The sequence below is a fragment of the Helicoverpa zea genome, chromosome 23, assembly GCF_022581195.2.
Source record: "Helicoverpa zea isolate HzStark_Cry1AcR chromosome 23, ilHelZeax1.1, whole genome shotgun sequence".
Taxonomy (NCBI): domain Eukaryota; kingdom Metazoa; phylum Arthropoda; class Insecta; order Lepidoptera; family Noctuidae; genus Helicoverpa; species Helicoverpa zea.
Genome location: NC_061474.1, coordinates 3333556 through 3358668, shown reverse-complemented (window position 1 = coordinate 3358668; position 25113 = coordinate 3333556). Strand labels below are relative to the sequence as shown.

General features: G+C 37.0%; 1 protein-coding gene across 1 annotated transcript; it reads right to left on the bottom strand.

Annotated features, from left to right (window-relative positions):
- Window positions 1-769: 769 nt before the first annotated feature.
- On the bottom strand, window positions 770-21629 carry LOC124641984 (homeobox protein slou). The gene is made up of 3 exons (XM_047180272.1): window positions 21335-21629; window positions 2010-2332; window positions 770-1693 (listed from the first exon to the last, which is right to left on the bottom strand). Exons 1-3 carry the CDS (start codon window positions 21627-21629, stop codon window positions 1445-1447), a joined length of 867 nt encoding a protein of 288 aa, XP_047036228.1. The 3' UTR covers window positions 770-1444.
- Window positions 21630-25113: the final 3484 nt, after the last annotated feature.

Sequence of the window (25113 nt, the reverse complement as noted above, 5' to 3'; positions counted from 1 at the left end):
GCATGTACACACACAAGTGTGACTCTCTCGCTTTCTTGAAATAACATGTGGATTACATTTTGAATATTTCCAGGAGTTTATGTTATAGAAAAGAGAGTGATCTTACATAACCAATTATTAAAGTATGCTATATAATGAAGCACAGAATAAAAATGCACTATATTGACAAATAAATAAATAACCAAAATTAGAATTAGAAATTTGCTAATTAGAAAAGCAGATATAGGAATCACCAGCATTCTTAAGTTTCTAATGATATAATACATGACTTAATATTAACTATTTACATACATTATAAATAATTTTGGTGTTCAATTGCAAAACATGTAAATTATAAGCGAGTTAAATGCTTATTTTTGGTAGAAGCGTATTTACAGAATAGAAAAAGGAAAAGGACCAGATTTTGGAGAGTAAAAATATTTCACAATATGTTCAGAATGGATATGAAATTTCGTTCATTCGTTCAAAGTTCAAACAGTCTTTAGCCATATTTTCAGGGGTAGGAAATGTTTTTCTATTGCGAAAAAGATAGCGAGTTCTGTTAAAATCCAATGAACTTATATTAGAGATCAATTTGTTCGGATCAGAAAAGTGTCAAAATTAAAGAAAAACATGGAAAATGTATTTAAATAAGCAATAGGTACTTATACAATGTCATTTCCAATATTCATCTATTTAGTTTTGTTACAAATCTACACAGTGGAAGCAGTAAAAAGAAAGATATTTATGTAGAAACATATATTATGGTATTTATGTAGAAACATCTACATAAATACCATAATAGCCTTATTTATCTTATTAAATACGTATCACAATCGATTCATAATATTACCTTAAGAGTACCCGCACATTGAAGACTAAAAATTCGGCTGATAGTCGGGCAATCAACGTTTTCAGTCCGTCTAATACCGGCTTAATACTTGACCATTGTAATGTGCGTACTACTATTCATCTTCATACTGATTTATGAGCCCAAACAAATCGGCCGACTAAAAGTTTTCAGTGTGCGGGTACTCTAAATAAATTGCACTATTATAATACAGTTTCGTCACTTATTCAAAGTCTGTTCACAAATGTTCGTTGTGACATTCTCAATTAAACTTTGAAAGACCGAATTTAAATTGCTGTAAGGCGGTTCATGTGTGTAAATATACAGACAATTATTGTTGAGACATATAATCGTTTAAATGAGGTATAAAAAAAACTTTCATTCATTTCAGGAAGCCTAATTGTGTTTTTGGAGCATCAAACGGCAAAGCACGACCCCATTTCCTGACTACACAAAAAATAAAAACATTTGATTGAACAGGCTCTTAAGTGTTCGCACGCAACACTACATTGTCCATCACTGATTAAGAAGTCCACAACTGTTTTCATTTTCCATTCAACTCGTTTCATTTTCTTTGTCGACCCTAGGGTCCTGTGACCCCGGTCGCGGCCACAATCACGTGTGAGAATGTCCCAGGCTGCCATGCGAGTGGTGGTGATTCGCCGCCAAGTGGTGAAAGTACGGGGCATAAGGACCAGGTCCTGAGAAGGGGTATGGTACCCCGTGGGAGTACAGCAGGCCCCCAGGGTATGGCCCTGATGGGAAGCCACCGGCAGAAGGCGGTGGGACCGTCGGACTGTTCACGTCCATCCCTGGATTCTGTTTTTTCCACTTCGTGCGCCGATTTTGGAACCAGATTTTGACCTGAGCAGAAAAGTTATATTATGATTTGTTGTAACAATTCATCTTTTAAATATTGTCATAATATATTTATTATTGGTGTAATATATATGTTATAGAAAGACGTAAGTAAGGGGTGAATGAGCTATTCCCACTTTCTTGAAATCTAGGCTAGGATTTTTTTACACTTCGTCGTAAGTTTTTATTTCTAGCTCGCCTAGCTTTTGATTTTATACATAAATGATTTATCGAAATCATTCTGATTGGAACCGTAATAAATAAACCTTCAAATCCTTTCAAAAAATTAACTGCTCAAAAATATCATAACAAATATACACACCTGCGTCTCCGTCAAACTCAAGCTCAGCGCCAGATTAAGCCTCTCACACACGGACAAATATCTCGTGGTCTTAAACTTATTCTCCAAGGAGACCAGCTGCTCATAAGTAAAGGCTGTTCTAGCTCTCCTAGGCTTTGTGCCCCCTTTAGAGTCTCTAGAAGACCCCCCTTTGCCTTTCTTGGAGCTCGAACTGGTGGGGCTCTTGGGGTCCCCGTTTTCATCCAAGTCTGATTGTGTGAGGATGTCGTCGTCAAGATTTGAGGTCTGGTCATCCGTTTCCACTTCGTCTGCTTCTATGTCTGAGTGTTGGAGGTGGTCTTTTACTGTAACAAAGAGATTTTAAAATAAGTCGACACGCTTCCAACTGTTAAAGAACCATAAGAGAAAAGGAAAATTGTCGTTAAGGAAAATGCATCGTTTCCATTCTTAATTATTTTCTTAAATACCCGTTTAAAAGTCTGAACTCTTAACTGACGTCATAAATAAAACACTTTTATCGCTTCCTCATAACGCCATTTTCATAAAAAAATATTCATGTTTTTCAGTTCAGATGATATAATGGACATTTCCGTTTCCTTCTCAGTCGACGCGCGTGGCCAGTGTTGCCAATGCGAAATAGTTTAAAAACAGCTATTAATTTTTAATGTGGTAACATCGGTAAGAAATTCGAAGTCCGGAAACATTAAAATATAATTTATGGCGGGACATTTTCGTGTTTAGTAAAATTACTAAAATGCGAATTTTAATGGTGGACGGGATGTATAAATATTAGCGAAATTGTCTGTGGGTTTTATATCGTTTAGTTTTGAGTTTCGGAAGCTGAGAATGGGGTTCTGATTGGTGCTAAACTGCGGCGATCCGGTCAATTTACACGTAGACAGATATTTAGTAAATATGCGTGAAACAGTTAACTATCTGTTAATACTTTTAGACTGTAGTGCTAACGTTACGGGAGCTGCAGAAAATATTAATCGACGATCTACGACAGGATATGAAAATCAGAGCGAGTAATATTTTGTGTTGAATATAAACTGAATTGGACGCATTATATTTGTAGTATATATACAATATATATACAGTATATATACAATACCTTAATGATTTGTTTAAACAAGTTAACAGAAAGCTAGTTAGTCACAAATTAATACAAACCCAATTAATGAACTGCCACATACTTTCTCATAAATGTTATTTCAGCTTAACTTAACACATCGACTGAGAATACTTCACATCTAACAACAAACAAATAAAGCTCCCTATTGGAAAATATACTTTGAAAACCTAATCATTAACATCTTAACAACCAATACACCTTCATGCAAATATCAACTATAATTAAAGAAGGATAGAGTTCAAATTGCTGTAAAGAAGAGTGTCTTAAAAGATGTTCGTTTTAAAGAAGGTATTCCACGCCACGCAGTACGAATTAACGCGATAAAATAAGGCACAGATGTCGCGACGACAGATATATTATTGGTGCGCAAGCGACGGTCGTCCGTAGAATTAAATACGTATTGTTGGGCTCCGTAGTAGTGATAGCTAAGCTTTTAATTATGGCTGTTGATTTTAATTGGTGTGCTGACGTATTTAGGGGGATTGACTTCCTTGCATTGGGTTAATGGATTGAGCTGTTTTCATAAGGAATGCGTGTTAGTTTTAGCAATATTGATTTATAAACTATATACATAGGTGGATAATATACACGCAGTTCAAAGTGAATGAACAGTATTTTATCAAAACTGTACTTCGCGCGGATTTGTTCACAGATAATATCTTGCGAGAGATCCGTAAAACTTATTCTGGCTTGTCATTTTGTTATTTACTGATATCGAATCAACTTTATAGATTACTCACATAGAATATACAAGTACTAAAAACACCGTCATCGTAAAATATTGGTAAATACCCAAATTATTAAATAGCGATCACAGTTGTGTTGCTGGGAAAGCCACCAGCAAGTGATATAAGGGGATTCTGTCCGTCTGTACTTTCTGTTATGAAAAAGTGCTAATTTAATTTGCCTACTTTCAATAAACAATTTTGACTTTAACTTTTATATCTCCCGCTCCGCACATCTCCCTCTCACTACACAACAAGCCTAATTCCTGAACAAATAAAGCGCATAGTTTAAGCAGATCATTTGTCTGTCCGTGACTAGTTGCTGGGACGCGCATACCTCGATAATTGACTGTCGCCTTCACTAATAGATAGAGACTTCATTAATTCTAAAGGATGTTTTTAAAATGGCTGCTGATTTACAAGGATATGTTGTTCGTAGAATAAAGCTTGAGCTTTGATTTTGATTCATCATCTCCCGAGCCTTTTCCCAACTATGTTGGGGTCGGCTTCCAGTCTAACAGGATGCAGCTGAGTACCAGTTTTTTACAAGGAGCGACTGCTTATCTGACTTCCACACCCCAATTACAAGGGCAACCCCTTGGTTAGACAGTTGTCAGACTGGCTTCCCCGTAACCCGTAACGACTGCCAAGGATGTTCAATGACAGCCGGGACCTACAAAGTGCATAGTTTAAGCAGATCATTTGTCTGTCTTGTGACTAGTTGCTGGGATGCACATACCTCGATATTTAATTGACTGTCGCCCTCACTAATAGATGGAGACATTAATTACAGAGGATGTTTTTAAAATTGTGGTGATTTACGAGGAGATGTTGTTCGTAGAATAAATGGGGTTGATTTTGATTAGGTCGAAATATAAATAATTATATTGATATTGTGATCTTCCTGCCTGGCAAGGCAGACATAGACTAAAGACAGTATATTTGTTTCTTGGGATGTGAGTAGAGTTTGTTCCTCAATATCTTGCGCTGTTTTCATAAGTTTTTTCGTCTTTTGATATCCTACTTCTGTCAATATTATTATACATATGTCAAATAGTTGCAAACAATAAACTTAATTATGTAGATAATAAACCCACAGAAGACTGATATGGAGAAGGACTTTCTAGCTGCGTGAAAACTAAAACGGTGTCTTTTAAAAGTGACTTTAAAAGTGAGCAAATAACAATCTAACTATTGTCTGTCTGTATTTACTAGCCTCTGCCTTAACGTGTCATTACAAAAATTATATCTACCATAACAATTATGTCATTAGAATCTATGAACTGAAAGTTTACTAAACTATGTATCCTACCTACCTAGTTATTCATGTATTTTATGTGAAAACTACCAACAATCACTAGCACACATTCCCCTCGCAAAGCTTACATTTATGCGTTCCATGTAAACACGTTGTTACAGCGAGTGGATTTACAAGCATGTTTCGGAACGTAGGTACCAAAGCCCGCTACTAGGGTGACAAGTCGTGATTTTGGCACTACTACGGTAATTAACGCGATACATGGTTTCTATATGTGGAAATGTGAAAACACTACTAGACCACAGTATATTACAGTATTGTCCCAGAATAGGTAAAAAAAAATACTTTGCGACAAGATCTAACAAACTGTTTATATACTGAAAAAGATCTGAAATAATCTTATGGTTCTGAATGTTTTAGAAGAGCGGTGTCACGCGTGTCCCTGGAAAACTACTCCACACACCCGGATGAAAAGCCTTCTGTCTTCCTCGATAAATGGGCTATCTAACTCTGAAAGAATTTTCCAAAACCGTCCAGTATTTTAGTCCCGTCGTTGAAGCAAATTATTCAGCCTTATAATATAAGTGCAGATTAACTATAGGTAAATCTAACGAGGATAACTAAGTCTTAAAAGGTACCAAAGAATGTTATTTCCTATAAAAAAATATATTCTCCAATATACCGTATAGTTATTACCAAAAGTATGAAAACAAAAGACTGTCGACGCCGGCCGGCAAGCTCGGCCGCTCGGTGACATAAGCCTGGCTTTGTGTCACACTGCAAAATGTTACGATATTGAATTATTTCATACCTGAACATCTCAATACACCTGATTTTTAAATAAAGCTTATCATTTGACTCATAGCTCTTATAGCTTTGACTTTCAGCTTATACTACCATGACAATTTTTCTTTAAATAAATAACTCAGGTATATAAAAAGTTGTATAATATCTATTACCTATATATATTTTCATAATTCTATGATTTCCCACGAAGATAATACCGCCGGCTTATTTTAAACTGATTTTAAATCTTATTTCTGTATTACGACATACTAAAATAACTCTTATTTAAATTACAACAAAACAAGCTTTTTTACTTTCGAGTTTCCCTCTTCACCGAATGCAAGTTAAATCAGAAAAACCCTTACTTAAATAATCATTATGCTCGACGTAACAATATCAATCGTTACCCACTCAGTACGGGTTCCGTACAAGGGTGCCATTACCCCCAAACCCCAGATCCCGCCGAGGAAAGGCACTTGTAATCGAGAGGGCTTTATTAATTACAAACTTGGACCGCAACCACCCCACTCACACACCCCTACCCACCCAAAACCAACGCATTATCATCCCTAATACCTGTTTACTAAGGTTAAAAATCCCATAACGGATCCATTAACCCAACCCAGTCTTATCTCTTGGGCGTAAGCGTCAACAGTGAGGTGGATATAATTCGTTGTATTTTGAACTTAATGCAGTGAGTTTGAAGATCGTTTTTCGGTTGTTGGGTGTCGTCAAACAAAGCCCATCAATTTGTTAAATGAAGAAAATGGAGATGTGTAATTTAGGCAGGATTCTTGGTCGACTGCGTATGTGTCGTGTTCGCAGTTATGTCGGTACATGCTTACGTTTGTAGTTAGATAGATACTACTTTGTCTCGGGAGGATTGTCATGGATTTGAAAGGAGTTTGGCATATTGCAGATTTTAGTAGGTAAGGAAAGAGCTCGGTTGTAATTGAGTAAAAAGAAGATCACTAGAATTTCGAAATGAGAACCATATCACCAGTAACGTAAATTACTTAACGTTAAAGCAACATTTAATTGGGTTGAAACGAATTACCTACAAGATTTCTTTATATCTAAAGTTTCATAGAACTAGAGAAATGGCAATTTTTTTGTACCATTACAAATATACTTACCTCACATACTTACCTACCTATACCACGCCATGAGTGGTTATCATAGGCCCATAATAAAATAAGTAAAATAACTGGTGGAGCACCCATTAGTTATCGAAGACTTTAAAACATCCAGTTGCAGAAATCTGTTATTCTAACAGTTCATTCAAAAAGCATAAAACCAGATATTCAAACCGTCACCCCTTACTTGGAATTCTCAACAAGCTTTAGGCATTTTCACGTAATTCCAGCTTCGTAATTAAAAAGTCAACGGGAGCAGTGTTGCCAACATTAAGACCCTCGTTAACACGCCTCTGATATTTCCGCCAACACCGGAAACAACGTAACAGCAATAATTTTCCAAATGTTTCCGCACGAAGAAGTAATATCGATTTTTTTGTCTATGTCTTTGCTTGTATAATCTGTGCTTGTTCTTAGTTTCGATGATTAAGTAATATAATTAAGTTTAATTAATCGTTAATTATATGCTTTTGTTGAGATTAGATTTTAGAAAGTGTTGGTATTTCCGATTTGACGTTGGTATTTTATTGTTATGTAATAGATCAATTTCCCAATCATTGTCATCCGTGGTTTGGGTGCATTGTGTGAAAACAGGTAGGTACGAATTTGATCATTCAACATTAACGTTAATGTTTCTGTGCTTACTGCTTATGTGACATTTTACACAAAATAATGATTCACGAATTATAAGATGAGAATGCTACATTTTTTATCACTTAGTAATTTTTATTTCTTACTAGCTGTTGCCCGCAACTTCGTCTGCGTGGGCAATATAGAATCGTCAAAATACTACTTATCCCGTAGGTGCATTCTTTCACGTGACAGTATAATTAGGATTAGCACTTGGCAGTCGCATAGATTTATTGATCAAGGTTGTGTTGTGGATGTGACCATTTATCTAAACAAAAGAACTAAAGTTTGTGACGTTGTTCAGCCAATTTGGAAAATTATTACGTATGATGCGTAAGTAATTTTCACAGGAAACAGCTATAATCTATGTCTACATGCTTTGAGTCTGACAAAGCTGTCATTTGTACATTTTCTGCAGCTGCTGCGACTAATCAGAAGCCAGAAAGTCTGTCAGTCTTACCATGGATATCGTCTTGTGTAGTTGATTGGATTGTAGATAGGTAGTCGCTCCAAGCAAAATATTGGTACTCAAACAGATTCGGTGACTGGAAGCCAACACCAACATAGTTGGGGAATAGCTGGATGGATGATAAAATGAGTCATCATCATCAGCAGGCGCATAGGGTAGGATAGTTTCACTTACTCACTATGGTAAGGCTAACCCCACATTAGGCGTGCGCGATCCTCGGGCGTGTGAGTAGCGCGGGCGTCGCGAGCGCGCTGCGTGAACGTCGCGTTTTGCTGCCCTGCGGCATGTGTGAAGAGTGCAAGCGACGCGCTCGCGGCGAGCACGCGGCGCTCGAGTTGCGTTCTTACCCCTTCGCCCGCTATCCCCGCCGCCCGCTAAACGCCTTAGCAGTTAAACGTCAAGGAGAGCGGCGCGTGCGCGCCGCGAGCGCGCTGCAAATGCCGCAGGGCAGCAAAACGCGACGCTCACGCAACGCGCTCGCGACGCACGCGTGGCGCCCGCGCTACTCACACGCCCGAGGATCGCGCACGCCTAATGTGGGGGAGGCCTAAGCCGGGACTCCACCGAAATGTTTGCATTAGTTCACGAATAGGCAAAATGTACGTATCTGTGAGAGTCCACTTCATGTGTTCGTACTTGAAACCTGCAGTTTTGCCAAGATTTTCACAATGTACGTTCGCAATTTGTCATTTCTTGGTGGAGCCAGCAAATCAAAAGAAACATAAGTGTTGTATACTGTGCGTCACTACCGCACACCGGGAAAATTTCGCTCTTGCGGAGGACGTTTATATACCATATTTTGTGTCACACGTAAACAGGACGACAGTAAGTATCCACCGAAACACTTTCAAAGATCTGATGAACGAACAAATCAGACCTGACTTGGTCACCTGGGGCCAATCAAAGCTCTATGAAGCGATAATACGCTTTGGCTCCTACTGTTATTGTGGTTTCTGAAAATTTATTCACCTCATTCAACGATGAATGAAATTCTGATGGTATCTACTATTAAGAACACTTGCTTAGCGCAGAAGCTGACGTTGGCAGGTCAACTCTTTTGATTTCTCGAATAGGATACCATTGGTTTTTGTGCAATGCACACCTGCAATGCATTCTGGATTAGGATAGGATATAGGTGGATAGGATTTGCAACAGAGAACAATTCTGTCTTTGTGATTAAATGACATCAAACGTAGTTTTATATAAAAGGTGTTTTTTAGACTTGGCTCGGGTCTTACTGAGACTGTTCGTAATCGTGAACAGTGTATTTGCGATCAGAAGTTGAAAGTAAGCATGTCTCTGGTATGCGGCACGTAATTTGTACGTTTTCAGACGCATAAAGCATTTTACGTGTGTATGGTATTAAATAGAGAGAGCTCCCATTTCTTCTCTACACTTTGTATCTGGGCTTGTTTTTAAAGCTACAGAATCCTACATTACCTACCTCACGCTTAGCAGCGCTTGCGAGAGATAGATCCTCATTTCTTCTAGGATTAAGTTTACATATTTTGCATCAGAAAAAATAATTAAGGTCTACTTAATACTACTCACTCAAAGTAATTTGTTTTAAGGCCACCACATTAATAGTGGAAGATAAGCTAAACTATGTTTATGAAAAAATCCTGATATGAACTCCATCTGTAACTTTAAATGATAATTAATTGTTCCACTAAAGTCATCATTTTTGACATAATGTTCAAAAAAAAATTTAGATTAAAGATTAGAAGAAGTCGTGGTGGCCTAGTGGGTAAAAGACCAACCTCTCAAGTATGAGGGCGCGGGTTCAATCCCAGGTCAGGCAAGTACTAATGCAACTTTTCTAAGTTTGTATGTACTTCTAAGTATATCTTAGACACCAATGACTGTGTTTCGGATGGCACGTTAAACTGTAGGTCCCGGTTGTCATTGAACATCCTTGACAGTCGTTACGGGTAGTCAGAAGCCAGTAAGTCTGACACCAGTCTAACCAAGGGGTATCGGGTTGCCTGGGTAACTGGGTTGAGGAGGTCAGATAGGCAGTCGCTTCTTGTAAAGCACTGGTACTCAGCTGAATCCGGTTAGACTGGAAGCCAACCCCAACATAGTTGGGAAAAGGCTCGGAGGATGGATGTTCAAAAAATAATTTAGATGGCACCGTTTTAAATTTGGCTGAGAACTATTAATTTTCTTTTCATCAAGGTAATAATTATAGTTGGATTTTGATGTGGCACGGCAAACTGACAAACACTATTGAAATGTCTATCGAAAAATTACACTACGTGTTAAAATATGGTGAATTACGGAAAATACACAACTCCATCTGTTGAAATAATAATCCTCTATAAAGAATGTATGGTAATATTGTCATTTACCACCTCGCTCCTTTGACAAATTTGATGTATTTTATTTACCACAGATGGAGCTACTTTAACCTTGGCTAAACAAAATTTTCATATTTTTTTTTCTTCCGAAGTTACTTATAAACGTGTGATTTTCTGTGTAAAGATTAATAATAGGCCGATCAACTAATAAGTACAACATTCAAATGTACAGTTTTGACAAATAGATTGCGTGTCGTAATATTTTACATCTTGAATTCACAAAATTAATCATATCTTTTGATAGAGTGAATCGATTTCGATGAAACAAAAACTAAGTAATACCCCAAGTTACGTAGAATTTTTATATATAAGCATTGTCTGCATTTAATTCGTAGATTTTACGTGAATCGCGAACAAACAAACAGATAAACAGACAAACAGACAAAAATGACAAAAATGATGGAAATGGGTTCTGTTAGTTATCCTTTAAAATACTGGCTATTTTTTTTGTAAATTTCTTCAATGTACAAAAATTACTTTTCTACAGATTTATTATATGTATAGATAACGCAAAATAGGCAGATGCTCTATGTAAAACACTGCTCTGTTGCATAGGTTAGATCGGTAGTCGAACACATGTTGCTTACCTAGTTGGGAAAACGCTAGGCATAAATAAAAATAAGATATTGTGATGGAGCACCACGTAAATAATATAAGAATGTGATGTTGAAGATAAAGTGAAGTGGAGAAGAAAGATAAGGAAAGCTACCGCCATGTGAGATACAACATAAGAAGATACCTACACACACATAGGTACAACAATAAGTAGATACGTTGGGCATCACATTACCAAATACTCTATTATTTTTAAGCATTATTAACTTTCGTTTAAGACTACGACGATACAAAAGCTATTTTTATTTCAGTGCTGTGATTCAAGCAAAAACTAGGAGGAACTTTTTGCACTAAACGTCAGTCGATGAACTTGATAAAAAGTCTATAACACTACACTCATTGTCTAGATCTAAGTTATAACAGTTACAATTAGGTCTAGTCTTTTTTTGATCACTCAAACCGCAATTAAGAAGTTTTTATTTCTGTTAAAAACAAACGAGTAGCTTTTGTTTAAACGGTACTCCTCCTAAGTTTAAGAAACCAAAAGTAAGTATAAGGTACCAAAGTAAAAGAAATTAATTTATGTCATTAAAAGATTACATTGTGTAAGCTCTACCATAAGTCACGAAGTATCTACTTATTAAATATTATAAATTACAAAAATTTACGCCTATATTTATGTCTCTTACTTCAGCAATTAACCGTTAAAAGAGAACATTGTAATTAGAGAAAGGAGTGTTTCCTTTCTCTAATTACAATGTTCTCTTGAAATGAAACTCCTGAAACATACCTGTTATATGCTTAGAATAGTAACTGCTTATTAACAACCATTAGGACCCACGAAAACGCCTATTCACCATGCGTGTAATATTATAGTAATCTCCAAAATAAATGATGTCATATAATATAACATGGGCGCGTTCATCCGAGCCGCTCGAGGCGTCCGCCCGGACCTAAAGGCCCGAAAAATAAGCCAATCCTGACCCTAAACGCTTCCAAAATTTATGTCCGCCTCTTGACCCTCACAACGCCTTATTCACCTTTTATTTTTATTTGAGTGAGCAAGGAACAAATCTTAGCGTAAAAGGGATAATAAAATAATCGTTAGATTCGTTTAGACGACTCTAATTTCACGGATTGCTGCGCAAAGGGACGCGAGCTATGTAGGGTTAGTTCTGTCTCTTTTTCTCTCGTTGGGGAAGGTAATACTGTCTCGTTCTCTCGCCGTCCAATCGCCGCGAGTGAGTTGCACAAGTTGCAGACTTGGTCTTATTTTTCCTTGTTTGCGGGTTTGTATGGGAAGTTTTTTTCCGCGGTGGAAATGTTTTCGTGGATATCGGAGTTTGTGTTTTGAACAAGTCCGTTCGGTGGCGAATATTTTCTTCATTTTTAAAGTTCGTGGAGTCTCTGATTTCTCCAATATTTTAAGATTTATAGATCAACTTTAAAGCAGGTTAAGTTTCATCACCTTTATGACTTTGTTATGAAAAATATCTACACTCTGACGTTCTACACCCCTGCCATTATCCATAATCCTATAAGATAGTTCAGATGACTGCACAAATCGGTAACTTGACGTTATCGTAAGCGCCCGCGCAAATCGCGTAAGCGCCGGTCAAACTACATAATAGATCAATCGCTATCGAATAGATCTCATCTTAATAGGACCATTTGCTCCTAAGGTCCACGTTCGCAAATAGGACCTTTTGGTCCTAAAGTCCACATTCGCAAATTTTACGCTTGACGCAAGTTATTGAAGGGTTAGCATGTTAGCTATGAATCATACCTACATTATGCCGTTTGTCTCCCAAATAGGCTTTTAGTTTGTATGTTAATGGTTATTATTTAATATCATACTTAATGTAAAATTAAAGAAGAATACCTCATAGGCATTTCTAGACACCCTGGCTCTACAGATCAGTGTATTCAAATGCTTATAATTTGTATGAATCAAGAACCGTTTTATGCGGCATTACAATCTTCACATTTTATAATACGTCCAAGTACGAGTGAATTCGAATAAACATAGATATAAACCTAAATGAATTTCCCCTCAACCCTGGTCAGGCAGGAAGCCGACCTGTCAACACTTAGCAGCTGTGGCGACCTCTGAAACGGACAAACTGATTTATTTACCCAATGCACGGAGCAAAGAAAGATGAACAGAGATGCAATAGTGCTGGTCGGTCAGGCGCCTTCATCTAGGTCAAAAAAAACAACTAGGTACCGTGGGCATGATCAAAACGATTAGTTACGAGTGAACTAACGAGGCGTTGGGGTTCTTTGAGACATCTGAGAATCATTCTTGTTATTACTAAAAATGGCGGGTCCAATGAAGGCATATAAGGGCGAGGACAGAAACGTTCCACGTCCCCCGAAGATCATCATTTCGGCGCGCTACTTTCTTAGGCGATTTTCCGTCATGGCACCTCCGCTAGTCATTTTGTTCTCCATGTCCCAATGATATATAGCGATCCCACGTCATTTCATACAACGCTCATCTATACCAGTAAAAATTATGATTTCCTCCACTTTATAGTACAAATTAATAGTGATGTTTATATTAAATGAAATAGGCGTTTTAAATAGATCATTTGGGTTGGGTAATCTTTTTAGTTCAATGTTGGCGTTTAAGTGTTTTATTTTTGTAATGTTTTCTGATTTTAAATTAACTGTAGTTGAATCAGTTTTGTTTTTATTATACTCCGTAAATTATGTAATTTATATTTGACTGCTTGTTTAGAATAAATTGTAGGTAGGTACTTATACTACACTATTTAAAATTGCTAGTCACATTAGCAGTTTTTAAGTTTTTCTGACCTAACTTCAATTCAGGTTTTTGTCTTTCGCCAAAGAAGTATTGAAAAGTAAGTAGTTGGGGTTTGTAGAATCATTAGTTTCTAATTAAACAAAATGCTGTTCTTGTAGGTTTTCATCATAATAGTACCTACTTAGATACTTACTTATGAGATTCTGATAAGAGTATCTTTATTATAACTATTATTTATGGGAGTATAATATGTACATCCTATCTCACCTACTAAATAGATGTACTTATAGATATCACAAAATATTCCATTCCATTCAGTAGATGGAGGCTAGGCAAACTCAACTCAACTTTTTATAGTGAGTAAAATAGAAAACAGCACCCTTCCTGTGTAGTTTAGATGAGACTATGCTTCTGTGGCGTCGTTTGTGCTACTAAAAAGGCTACATGCATACAATTGTAAACGTCAGTTTTGAGCTTTGTGAAAATTTGTGGTTTTCCTCATTGACTCGCACAATCAGAGCTAACACGATTGTTACGAGATGATGCGGCAAGATTCTACTAAAACTATATTCGTGTCGGTTCGAGTCCACTGTTAGCGTATCTTCATGCAAAAACGAATGTTCACGAACGTTCGCGAGCGAGTGAGTAGACCGGAAGGGACATGGTGTCAAAGTTTAGGCCTTTACAAGCACTTATGAATGTCAAAAATATAAATAAGATTGATTCTATAGTTGCCCATTAAAGAAGTAATAGGTAAAAATTGTAAGTATTCCATTTAATTATGTATTAACGCATACAATATAGCATGCGAAGATCCTGTAGAATCGCAAACAAACAAAAAAAAAAGGATGACAAAATAATATAGTTCATGGTAAGTATTCGAAACACATCTATTTATATTTTGGTACAAGTGTGTCACAAGCACTGTACCACGCAGCCGTGGAAAATCGCCTCTAGAAAGCAGTTACGGAGCTTATATGCGACGTGCTTAGAAGCTACGTTATTAACTACTTACATTTCAGTTAGGGCATGCAATACCGGCTAACCGGTTTCGTTTTTACCGGTAAATCGCCCATTTTTGCGAGTTTTAAATTACCGGTAAAAATAATATGAAACCGGTAATTTACCGGTTTTTACGTTTTTCTGATAAAATATAGCAATTGTTCATTTAACGTCAAATCTTTGTTATGTAGCCTGAATATAATGTAATGTTGCATACATTACGTATTGTAAGAGTGTTAAAGTTGCTGTCTTTTAGAAAAGTAAACTTGTGTGTCCTTAACTATCTCTAGGTTAGATACAAATCTTCTTTCTCATCTTAATTTATAAAATCTAAACAAATTGTATTCATTCGGTTATTCTGTTTTTCCTCATAGCTGTCAGCTCATTCAAGGTACAAATGCTTATTGCTTATTTTACCTACTCTATGACCTTACTGAGCAAGGGCTTTTACTTCACCACCATGCGGACAGCTCTGAGGACACGATGGAGCACACAGTCCAGGTGTGCACTGCCTGGGAAGGGTACCGCGGTGTTGTCGTCGAGGCAATAGGCAGCGGCGACCTTTCGCGTCCTTCCCTGGTTCAAGCTATGGTCCGGAGCTAGAGAGAATGGGAAGCCGTCGCCCCTTCTGCGAAGCAGTCATGCTCGAGAAGGAGACGGCGGAGCGACTGCGAGTAGCACCTCTCATCCCAGCCGCTGTAGTGGACCAGGAAGACACCACGGGCGCCAAGGGTCGAGAGACGACTCCCGGCCACCGTAGGCGTCGGTCTGTGGGCGGTGAGTTCGGGTGGCTCATCGTTCCACCGTCTGCATAGACAACAGACCCGTGTCAGCAGCGCGCGTTGTTCCACAGGCTCCTCAGGGAGATGTCAGCAAACCCAGTGGGGCCCAGCAGGGCCAAGGCCTGCCGGGGCCGCGGGATTGTTCGAAAGAGTTACCGCTACCCTGGTCCATAAAACACCTACTAAAAAACATGGGTTTTAGACAGAAAGATTCTGTCATTTGATGATTTACCATAAAAAATGGCTTTCCCTTCAATGAAAAATATATTTTTTACGGTAATTCTTAGCGTTTATCCCGTCTTGTGACGGGGTCGGCTTTCCGTATCTTCCTTCTTCCACTTCGCTCTATCCTCCTGAATAGACATCTTCCTCTTCGAGTTCGCAGATTTTCATGTCATTCATTACGATACTCAACCACCACGGTTTCGGCCTGCCTTTGCGCCTTTGACCGGGTATATTGAGATTGAGTATCACATTCACACTGCCGATGTCCTCAGGTGTCACTCCTTTTTACATGTCCGTACCATCGCAGCCGTTTTTCTTGCATTTTGTCGGCGACATCGCGTACGGATGGTACTGACATGTTTTTTGTTACGGCCCGCGACACAAAAAACGTTTACCACCTTTATACTTTGCATATTTATTTAGTTTTTGCTTTAAGACTACCCAATCTTATTGTTATAATACCACATTTTAAAAAAATTACAAAAATTACCGTTTTACCGGTTTACCGGTAAAAATATTTTTATTACCGAATTTTTACCGGTAATTTTTGTTTTACCGAAATTGCATGCCCTAATTTCAGTTCTATTTACTCAGTTTCATCAAGAGAATCGACCTCTAACATCCGAGTCGAGTGAGCAAAAAATATCAATTTGGTGTTTCTTGTTGGTTTTTTGAAAGACGTGAGCTTTTCAGTCGAAAAGTGTGTACGATTTCTATTCTAGCTTCTCCGCATCTTTTTCGATAATAATGAATCTCCTAGGCCTAGGTAAAAAAAATGAGTACAGCATTACACTTTGCTCAACTCTCGCAAAAATGAGTAGGTATATATAGACTAGCTACTACTACATAGACCTGGCCGTTTGCCTAACAGCGATTACTTAAACTGAAATTATTTTTGATAACCACAACGCCATTTAAATAAGGTTTAAATTAAATAACTATAGTTCGGCCATTCAGAGAATGCGTTCCTGACACGTCGCGATTGAACTGACGACGTAACTACATTCATTGATTATTGATATAATAATGTTGTTTTAATGCTCCTCAATTGTTAAAACGGTAAACAACCAGCAAAAATATTTTTATCGTAACTGCAACGCCATTGCAAAGTTACGTCGTCAGTTCAATCGCGACGTGTCAGGAACGCATTCTCTGAATGGCCGAACTATAACTACCTGATACCGGACCTCCGGCTCATTGATATAGACGTTATTAAACGTCCAAACTCAATGCAAACACAATCAAACAACAATGAAAATCAATATCAATCATATTAGACATTTTATTGCAATCATTAAAGAGTCTTATTAGTTCGCACCTAATTATCTTCAGCCACACAAATGCCTATAAACTAATTATATGCACAATACACCGGACTTTACATATCAATTTGTTTTTCAATCAGAAATAACGGCAAAATCATGGTCCAACTAACCACTCAATTTAGACATCAAACGTCAAAGAAACAACTTAAAAATTGCAATTCGGAAATCAAAAATCTATGTATAATAAGTTTTATTGTAACGTGATAAGGTGCATAATGAATGTTATCGACGGCAAATATGATTTGTTGATTCAAGTCACGTAGGCAATCAGAAAGATAATAAGTGAGAAAATGTATAAAAATGGCTGTTCAGTTGTTCCTGGATGGTTGGATAGCGTTTTGTGTTAAATAAGCATTTTGTTTTGCTATTGTGTGGCTAGGTTTTAAGTCACGACTCTATATTTGCTTTTGTAAACTAAACAATGATAATTTTTTTCGTGTAAGCATGTTGGTTTTTGCCTATGTGACAAGTATTTGATGATTGTATCGAAAAATTATTCATTGGATTGAATTTTTTAATTCATAAAGCTATATTTTCAAATAGGTACGTACTGAAATCCTTTTTTTCTGTAGGCCTTCTACTCTATAAACTCTTAATTTATTTTCAAAAAGAAATATTTCAATTCGAACATGCTCTTAGCGACTTTTAAGCAATCTCTGTGAGTGCAGGCATACTACAAACTTTTAGTCGGCCGATAGTTTGTGTGGACTTACAAATCGGCATAAAGATGAATGGTAGTATGCACATTGCAAGGATTGGGTGCTTATAGGACCTCATATCGACTGAAAACTTTGATGGGAATCAAGATTTTCTTTGATAAAACCATTTTGCCAACCGTCGGGTCAACTATCGGCCGACTGTTTAATTTGCAGTGTACCAGTCTACATACCGAATAGGTTGTCGAAATCAATTACATTCACTACTTAAGAAATGAAAAGTGTAATGGTTTCCGAGAAACTTACGTGATACGAATGTAAGTCATTTGTGTTACAAAAACGTTTTTCAGAAAGCTCTATTTGGCTTGCTTTTGTGACTTGTCGGCACGTTATACATGCTACATTGCCTCTATATTAAATTCTTTATTTATTTTAGCATCTACCTCTACTAATTATAAGACATCGGATTATATACATTTGCATGTGCAAATTCATAAAACGCTAGTTTTGCGGATTTATTGCGTACTAGCTTCCGCCCGCAGGTTCGCCCGCGTAGAGTTCGGTTTTATCGGGTTTCCAAGAGAATTCTTCAAAAGTCCGGGATAAAAACTATCCTATGTTCTTTCTCAAGGTCAACTCTTTCTCTGTACCAAGTTTCAATACAATCGGTGCAGTGGATTAGACGTGACGTGACGTGAAGACAGACAGAGTTACTTTCGCATTTATAATATTAGTAGGGATTTCGAAAATTTTCATATTTCAGTCTATTTTATTTTCCTAAAATAGCGGAAAACTGTGGAAAGCGGTCTTTAGCGCACTTTTGAATGCACGTTTTTGCATTTCTATAGAATATTATCCGATGTTTACTAACAATGTGCGTTCGGATCAACTTTCTGAATTTCTCTTAATTTTCAACGTTTAGATAAATACATTATTTATTCGTTTCAAAATAACCTTATTATAACAGTAAACTAACGAAGTAAGCTATATATTTTGTAAAACTAATAATTATGCTATAGATAGTATTTGATGTTTTCAGGAGACAGTTTACATAAAACTATACTCCTCTTTTTATTTTGTTTGCAGAAATAACTTGAGTGCACTTGAGTGCTTATTGATGAATGTAAGTGAAATTATAGTGTAGGTACCTAATATTTTTTTTTTACGTTTTCCTAAATTTTTCGTTTAAGAAAATCTTGACAGAAACGCCATTAAAATTCGAATACAGGTAGTCATTTTGTAGCTTTTTTATTAGTTCCAAATAATTGTGGAACAAGACAAAAATTTAAACATTGAAACACGTAGAATTTCAATTTCCTCCTATTGAAAACATTTAAATACATTAGTCTACTAAATAAAAGCTTTGCATTAAACATAGTCTATTAGATTTCCGTCACACCAATTTTGCGTTGCGTATTTTCAATTATTTTACAGATTTAATTCCCGCCAATTTGTCACACCACGTGCCAATAATCGAAACACATCATCCTAGTTAAAAATGGCTGGCAGTCTGGAGGATATAACCACTGTTTTGTGACAAAAACTATAAATAAGATTAAGCATTTTACAAGCACCAAGTCTTTTAAATATATTGTCGTTATATTACACTGGGTTTTAGCAAAAACACATCATTTCGCAATAAGTAGTCAAGCTCCCGTCAAAACGAATAAATCGACAACTTTCGTTCTAAATTTCTTTGTTACACTATGGTTAAATACTTCATTTTGCTTGAATAAAAACTATTTGGTCATGTATTACTGTAATGATGAATTGAGCGGTGGTAATAATTTAGATACCTATTTAGAAACTACAAAATAAATAAAAGCCAATAAGGGACCATAAAATTGTGTTTGATGATGTATAAAGCATTGTGAAGAAGTTAACAAGCGTGCAACACATTTCACTCGGTCATTAAATTCTGATACTTGTAACGTATTGTGTTTCGTCGCTTTTTAAACACTTTCTATCGTAATAGACTAGCTTTTTATTTAGGTATAAAAGTAATTTTCTTTTAATGAACAGTATTGCCGTGACAAGGTTCTGTCTTATTTTATAAGTCACATTATAATCAGGTTTTTCTCAAAATTTCCTAAAATTAAATGCTAAACTTAAATATTAAAACTGCAAAAACAAGTCAAAATTATTCTGAAGCATAATGTTTAAATACCTGTCGGGACCGCAAAAAGCAAATGAAATATGTAATTAATATTTACCTGTATTTACTGTAGTATTTTGTAGCTCTAATTTCATAGGTTTTTTCGAAGAAAAACATGGCTACCTATCTGCATCACTGAAAATATTTACAGCAGATAATAGGTACTCGTATCCATAGGTATACATACCTACCTACCGTCAAATTCTTTTTAAAATAAGTATAAATTAATTTATAATTGAAACACCTGAAATGATATTTTACTCTTTTTGTAGTTTTTCTTATTGTGTATTCTGTCGTACGTACCTGAATATTCTGAATAGAAAATTAATACAAGTACAGAAAGACTTTTACCAGTAATTTTCACCTCATTCATTTTACCGGACCACCAAAAAGGGTTATTCAAAGTGGAAGTTCAAAATAAACAGTTTAACAGAATCACAAAGCACCGATACACGGTACCGTTACAAGAAATACCGAAAAGGTTAGAGACAGATAATGAATCCAAAAAGTTTCCATGATAAAAACTTAGGTACGATACCTACTTCCTAATCCTATATACAAGATAGCCACTTAGAGCCAACAATGTTCACGATATAGCCAGATATAGCCACCGGTGGCTACCAGCCAACCCTAAGCCGTCGGCCTGTTGAGGCTTAACTGTACAGCCGTGGCCCAACCCCTCGTGCCGTGTAGGGTTAACACGTTGTTACGATGGTATTCCAGTTAGGTATATTGGTGTACCTAGCTTGGAATTATTTTTAGATGTTTGGATAAATAAGGACCATTGTTTTTTCTTTCAGTTTTTAAATTAAAGCTCTACATTTTTCCAGGAGCTTAGATTGTAGGTATTGTCGGCGTATTCTACGTGCAGAATAAAACATAAAACTATTATTAGATAAAAGAAAACTCTAAATTGGTATAATAATTTTAGAAGACTCCAGCTATTATGGAAAAAAAATTTGTGCTGAGGTACTTAGCTATTGACCTATTTACTGCCAATTCATGAACCCGAATCATATTGGAATTGTTTTAAATAATGTAACAGCTGGATAGTTTCCCTAGTCTTAAAATTTTCGTGTTAGAAAAAAAAATAGTTTTTTACCTAGCATTGAGATTTCTTAAGAAAACAACATAATATATATACCCTTGTAGAAAAGTCAATATGGTTATAACGGACTTAACATATTGTCTGACAAAACCACAGCTGTCCTTTAACACCTCTAAATAGAATCCTATAAGATTGACTTCAACTGCATTGCATTAAACTAGGTATCTACCAACCCACTGATTAGGTTCCATCACCAATCAATTATTATCAAAATAAAAACGTTGAAATCGAAATAACAACGTTGAAATCTAAATGAACCCGCTACTCACCGGAATCACTGTCATCCCTGTCGTAATGTGGCCTCCAATACTGCTCATCATACCGTAGCGGTACCTCCGACCGGCCCGTGAACTTCGTGGGGTCCAAGATGTTCTCCACGGAGAAGGCGATGGCCGGCCTGTCGGGGGGCCTGGTCAGCCCCAGCCGCCGCGTCAGGTCCACCGGCGCGGCCTCTTCCACCCCCACCACGTCCACCTCGCCGTTGGCCTCAGTCTCCCCTTCAGCCTCGTCCTCGGCCTTGTCCCGACGCTCCTCCGATCCTCGCGCCATCGCAAGCATCGTCATAGCAAGGCCTATTTTATTAAAATCTTTACTCGAAACATTTGAATGTTCAATGACAGTTCACAGTTTTTAACACTTTCACTGCACACGGGTGTCCAAAAGTTCAATTAAAATTAGAATGTTTATTTTTTTGGGAATATGTAATGTGTCAATTATGATGTCAGCTGAGCTCGAGCGGGTGCGCTTGCGAGCTGCACACGTGCGGCCCGGCCCGACATCCGATACTCACAACTCGGCTACTACTGAACCCGGGAGCACAGAAACGGGCGGGCACATCAAAGGAGGGGACGGGCCCAAAGTGGGGACCGAAGTGGAATCTCGTCACCCGATTGGCGGCGGGAAACGAGGCGTGCCCGGGGTGGAGAAACGTAATCGAGCAATAAGGTTTAAACAATTTCGTTTAATACGTTGAATTATGTAAGAGAGCGGCGGGCAAGTAATCGCGCACAAGCGATAAGGCCATTTGCGCTACTTCGTTACGTATTAATGGGCCAGGAAATTGACTTATGAATATTAGAGGTCGCGGCGAGCTGAAGATCGCGCTAAAGCGGCCCCGGGCGGCTGCGCGCTTATTTTCCTAGTTAAGCGCTGAAACAATGATGTTTATTGAGTTTTGAACTTAATGGGTTTGGGCGCGAGCCGCGGGCCATTTGCGCCATTAGCTCAGTTTGTTTAGTCGGCTGCGTAACGACTTGCGTGAACCTACTAACGTATTACGTTACGGTTAAGGCTATTGTTTTCATGTAAAATGTTATTGCGAATAATCTGAAGCCTAAATAAATATTTGTGTGATACAGCAGTAAAGTTATTGCTTAATTCTCAATTAAAAGTTGTATTCTTGATTCATTACAACTTCACTTATGAATTTTGTAGACCTTTGGTTTCCTTTCTTAAGTACATCTAGGCCAATCTATTTACTTCCATAAGTCCTTATTACTATATGTACCAGATATCTGGAACAATATTTTTATCTTACATTTTTTAGGGATGTCATGATTTTGTAGTAAATATATTTAAGAAAGTATACTTACTGTGAGTGTAAGTGGTACTGCGTCGTTTACCTTTAACGACCTTCAACCCTTAGCCGTTCACGTTTATCTAAGCACCGAATTGTATTTTTGTTTCACGATAAAGGACACTTAAGTACATGTCTGAGTATTTAATATGAAAGTTAGTTATTAGAATTTATACTGTGTTCAAGTACCTAAACTTTTAGCATCTACCTTATTCAATAATGATATATTTAATTATGGTATCTCAATTATCAATACACGTCATATAAAAATGTGTATTACAATAAAATGACAATTAAATTTTGTCAATAAATAATATTGTCTTTGTAGAGCGTAGCGCTGCGTAGTGACTCGCGTAGTCTGTATGTCGTAGCGTTTGCTACGCGGCGTAGTCAATGTAGTAAAGCTTATTAAGACTGAAATATGTATATCTTATCAACCAGCATTCCAACAATTATATTGCGATAATTATTTGGATAAGGGTACAAATAATATACATATATAGCAACTCCTAAACAGAGTAGGTATATTTTGTGCCTCATTTATTCAATAAAAGTCTTAAATGATTTTATCCACTGCTCTATGCCCATGCTTCCAAAATGTTGAATGGACAATAAATTAAAATATCGAAATAATCTATTACTTGCGTATAAATAAATATTTTTTTATATGAAAAAGATCACAAGCATTACCTATTTTTATACGAGAATAAGAACCCATTGAAGGCTCACTTGTCAACCCTAACACAGCCCTCACCCTGCTATCTATAACCTGATTGATGCCATACCCACACCACAGTGATAAGCTCATGATACACTCAGCGGCATTTTATAGTCATTGAATGCTTTTGTGTTTTGTTCATAGGTATATAATACCTTCATAGGTATATAATACCTATGAACAAAAATAATGAAAATCTAAAATAATAAAGTTATAAATAACGCATTTTAATTGTTTGGAGAAAGATAAATACATGATGCATTAAATCAATACATATTATAAAACAAATTCTCAAGACACATCTGCTTCTATTGGCGATGAACCTGATTCGATGATGAACCTCAGCATCCTAATATGTGTATGCAAAAGTAACTTTGTCTACGTATTCGTTGACCTGTCAAGCCGGTAGCCGTTAGATTACCATACTTGGGTAGGTCTTAAACCTGGGAAAGGACATATACTAGGTACTTTTTATCTAGAAGCTAGAAGTAAGTTCCTTCTTGACGCGGGCTTCAGGGAGCTGCTGGTATTAACAAAATCCCTTTCAGCAAATAATCGTCATCAAATTCCATCATCAAATGACTCCCCATCATGTTGTCGAGTCTTCAAAGCTAGCCAGAAGCAGTAGTTTTGTTCGCTTTTGTATTTACACGGCTAATCGCAGCAAAAGGTCTTGTCGTTTAGAGCACCAATGACATGCACGATCTGCGTCGTTCGTCACGCTACTCCAATCAAACGAGATGGTGGATACAGGCTGGTTAGGAAAGTTGGGGAAGGTAAATTCCTTTTAAGAATGGATATAAGATATGTATTGTGATACATTATTTTTCATATAGGTATCAGAAGTAAAACTGATAAAATGTTTGGCATTACCTGCAACAGTTAATATTTATCTATCAGAAATCAACGTAACATTGTCTTAATTTCACTATTTGAAAGGCTATTTTCGCAGTAGGTCCCGGCTGTCATTGAACATCTTTGGTATAGTCGTTACTGGTAGTCAGACACCAAAGTCTGACAATCAAGCTTATCAAGGGGGGTTGGGTTGCAGTGGAGCTGCATCCAGTTAGACTGGAAACCTACTTCAGCATAATTGGGAAAAGGGTAGGTAAATGACGATTCTTTTGAAATACTCCTAATTATTGTTTACTAAAAGCAAACTCCATCAGTAAAGCCATTTACTTAAAAACTTGGAATATACAGTCAATAAATAAGTAGTAAAACTTAACAACACTCCGTATAAATGTCGAAATCTCACATAAAAAGTGACAAATTCCATCTCGTCTGCTAGATCAGTGAATGATAGGCGTCGCGGCTCCCATTGTAACCACAATTGACCCACGCTGCTCCCTCGCTATTACTAACTCTTTACTGAGCTTTTTTCTATAAATCCTACCTCGATACCTAACACACGTTTTCTTAGAGTTTTGGAGATAGTCGTTAATGGATTTTGGTTGATAGATACCATTCGTTTTTGGAGTGACACGCTCTGTAGAGGTAAGTATTTAGGTAGTTTTGATGGTCTATGGATATTTGTAGAAACAAGCCTTGTTTTGGCTAATCATCACCTTCTCGTGCTTTCAAATGCCTTGTTAAACACTGTGCTTAAAGGTTTTAAACACACATAAAATAAAACTAAAGAATTGATCCCATCTGAAAATTTTAATAACTAAGTAGAAAATCTAAGCTTGCCACAGATTCAACTTAAAAGTCTATCAGAATAGGACGCCATCATAAAATCGCACCTACAACTT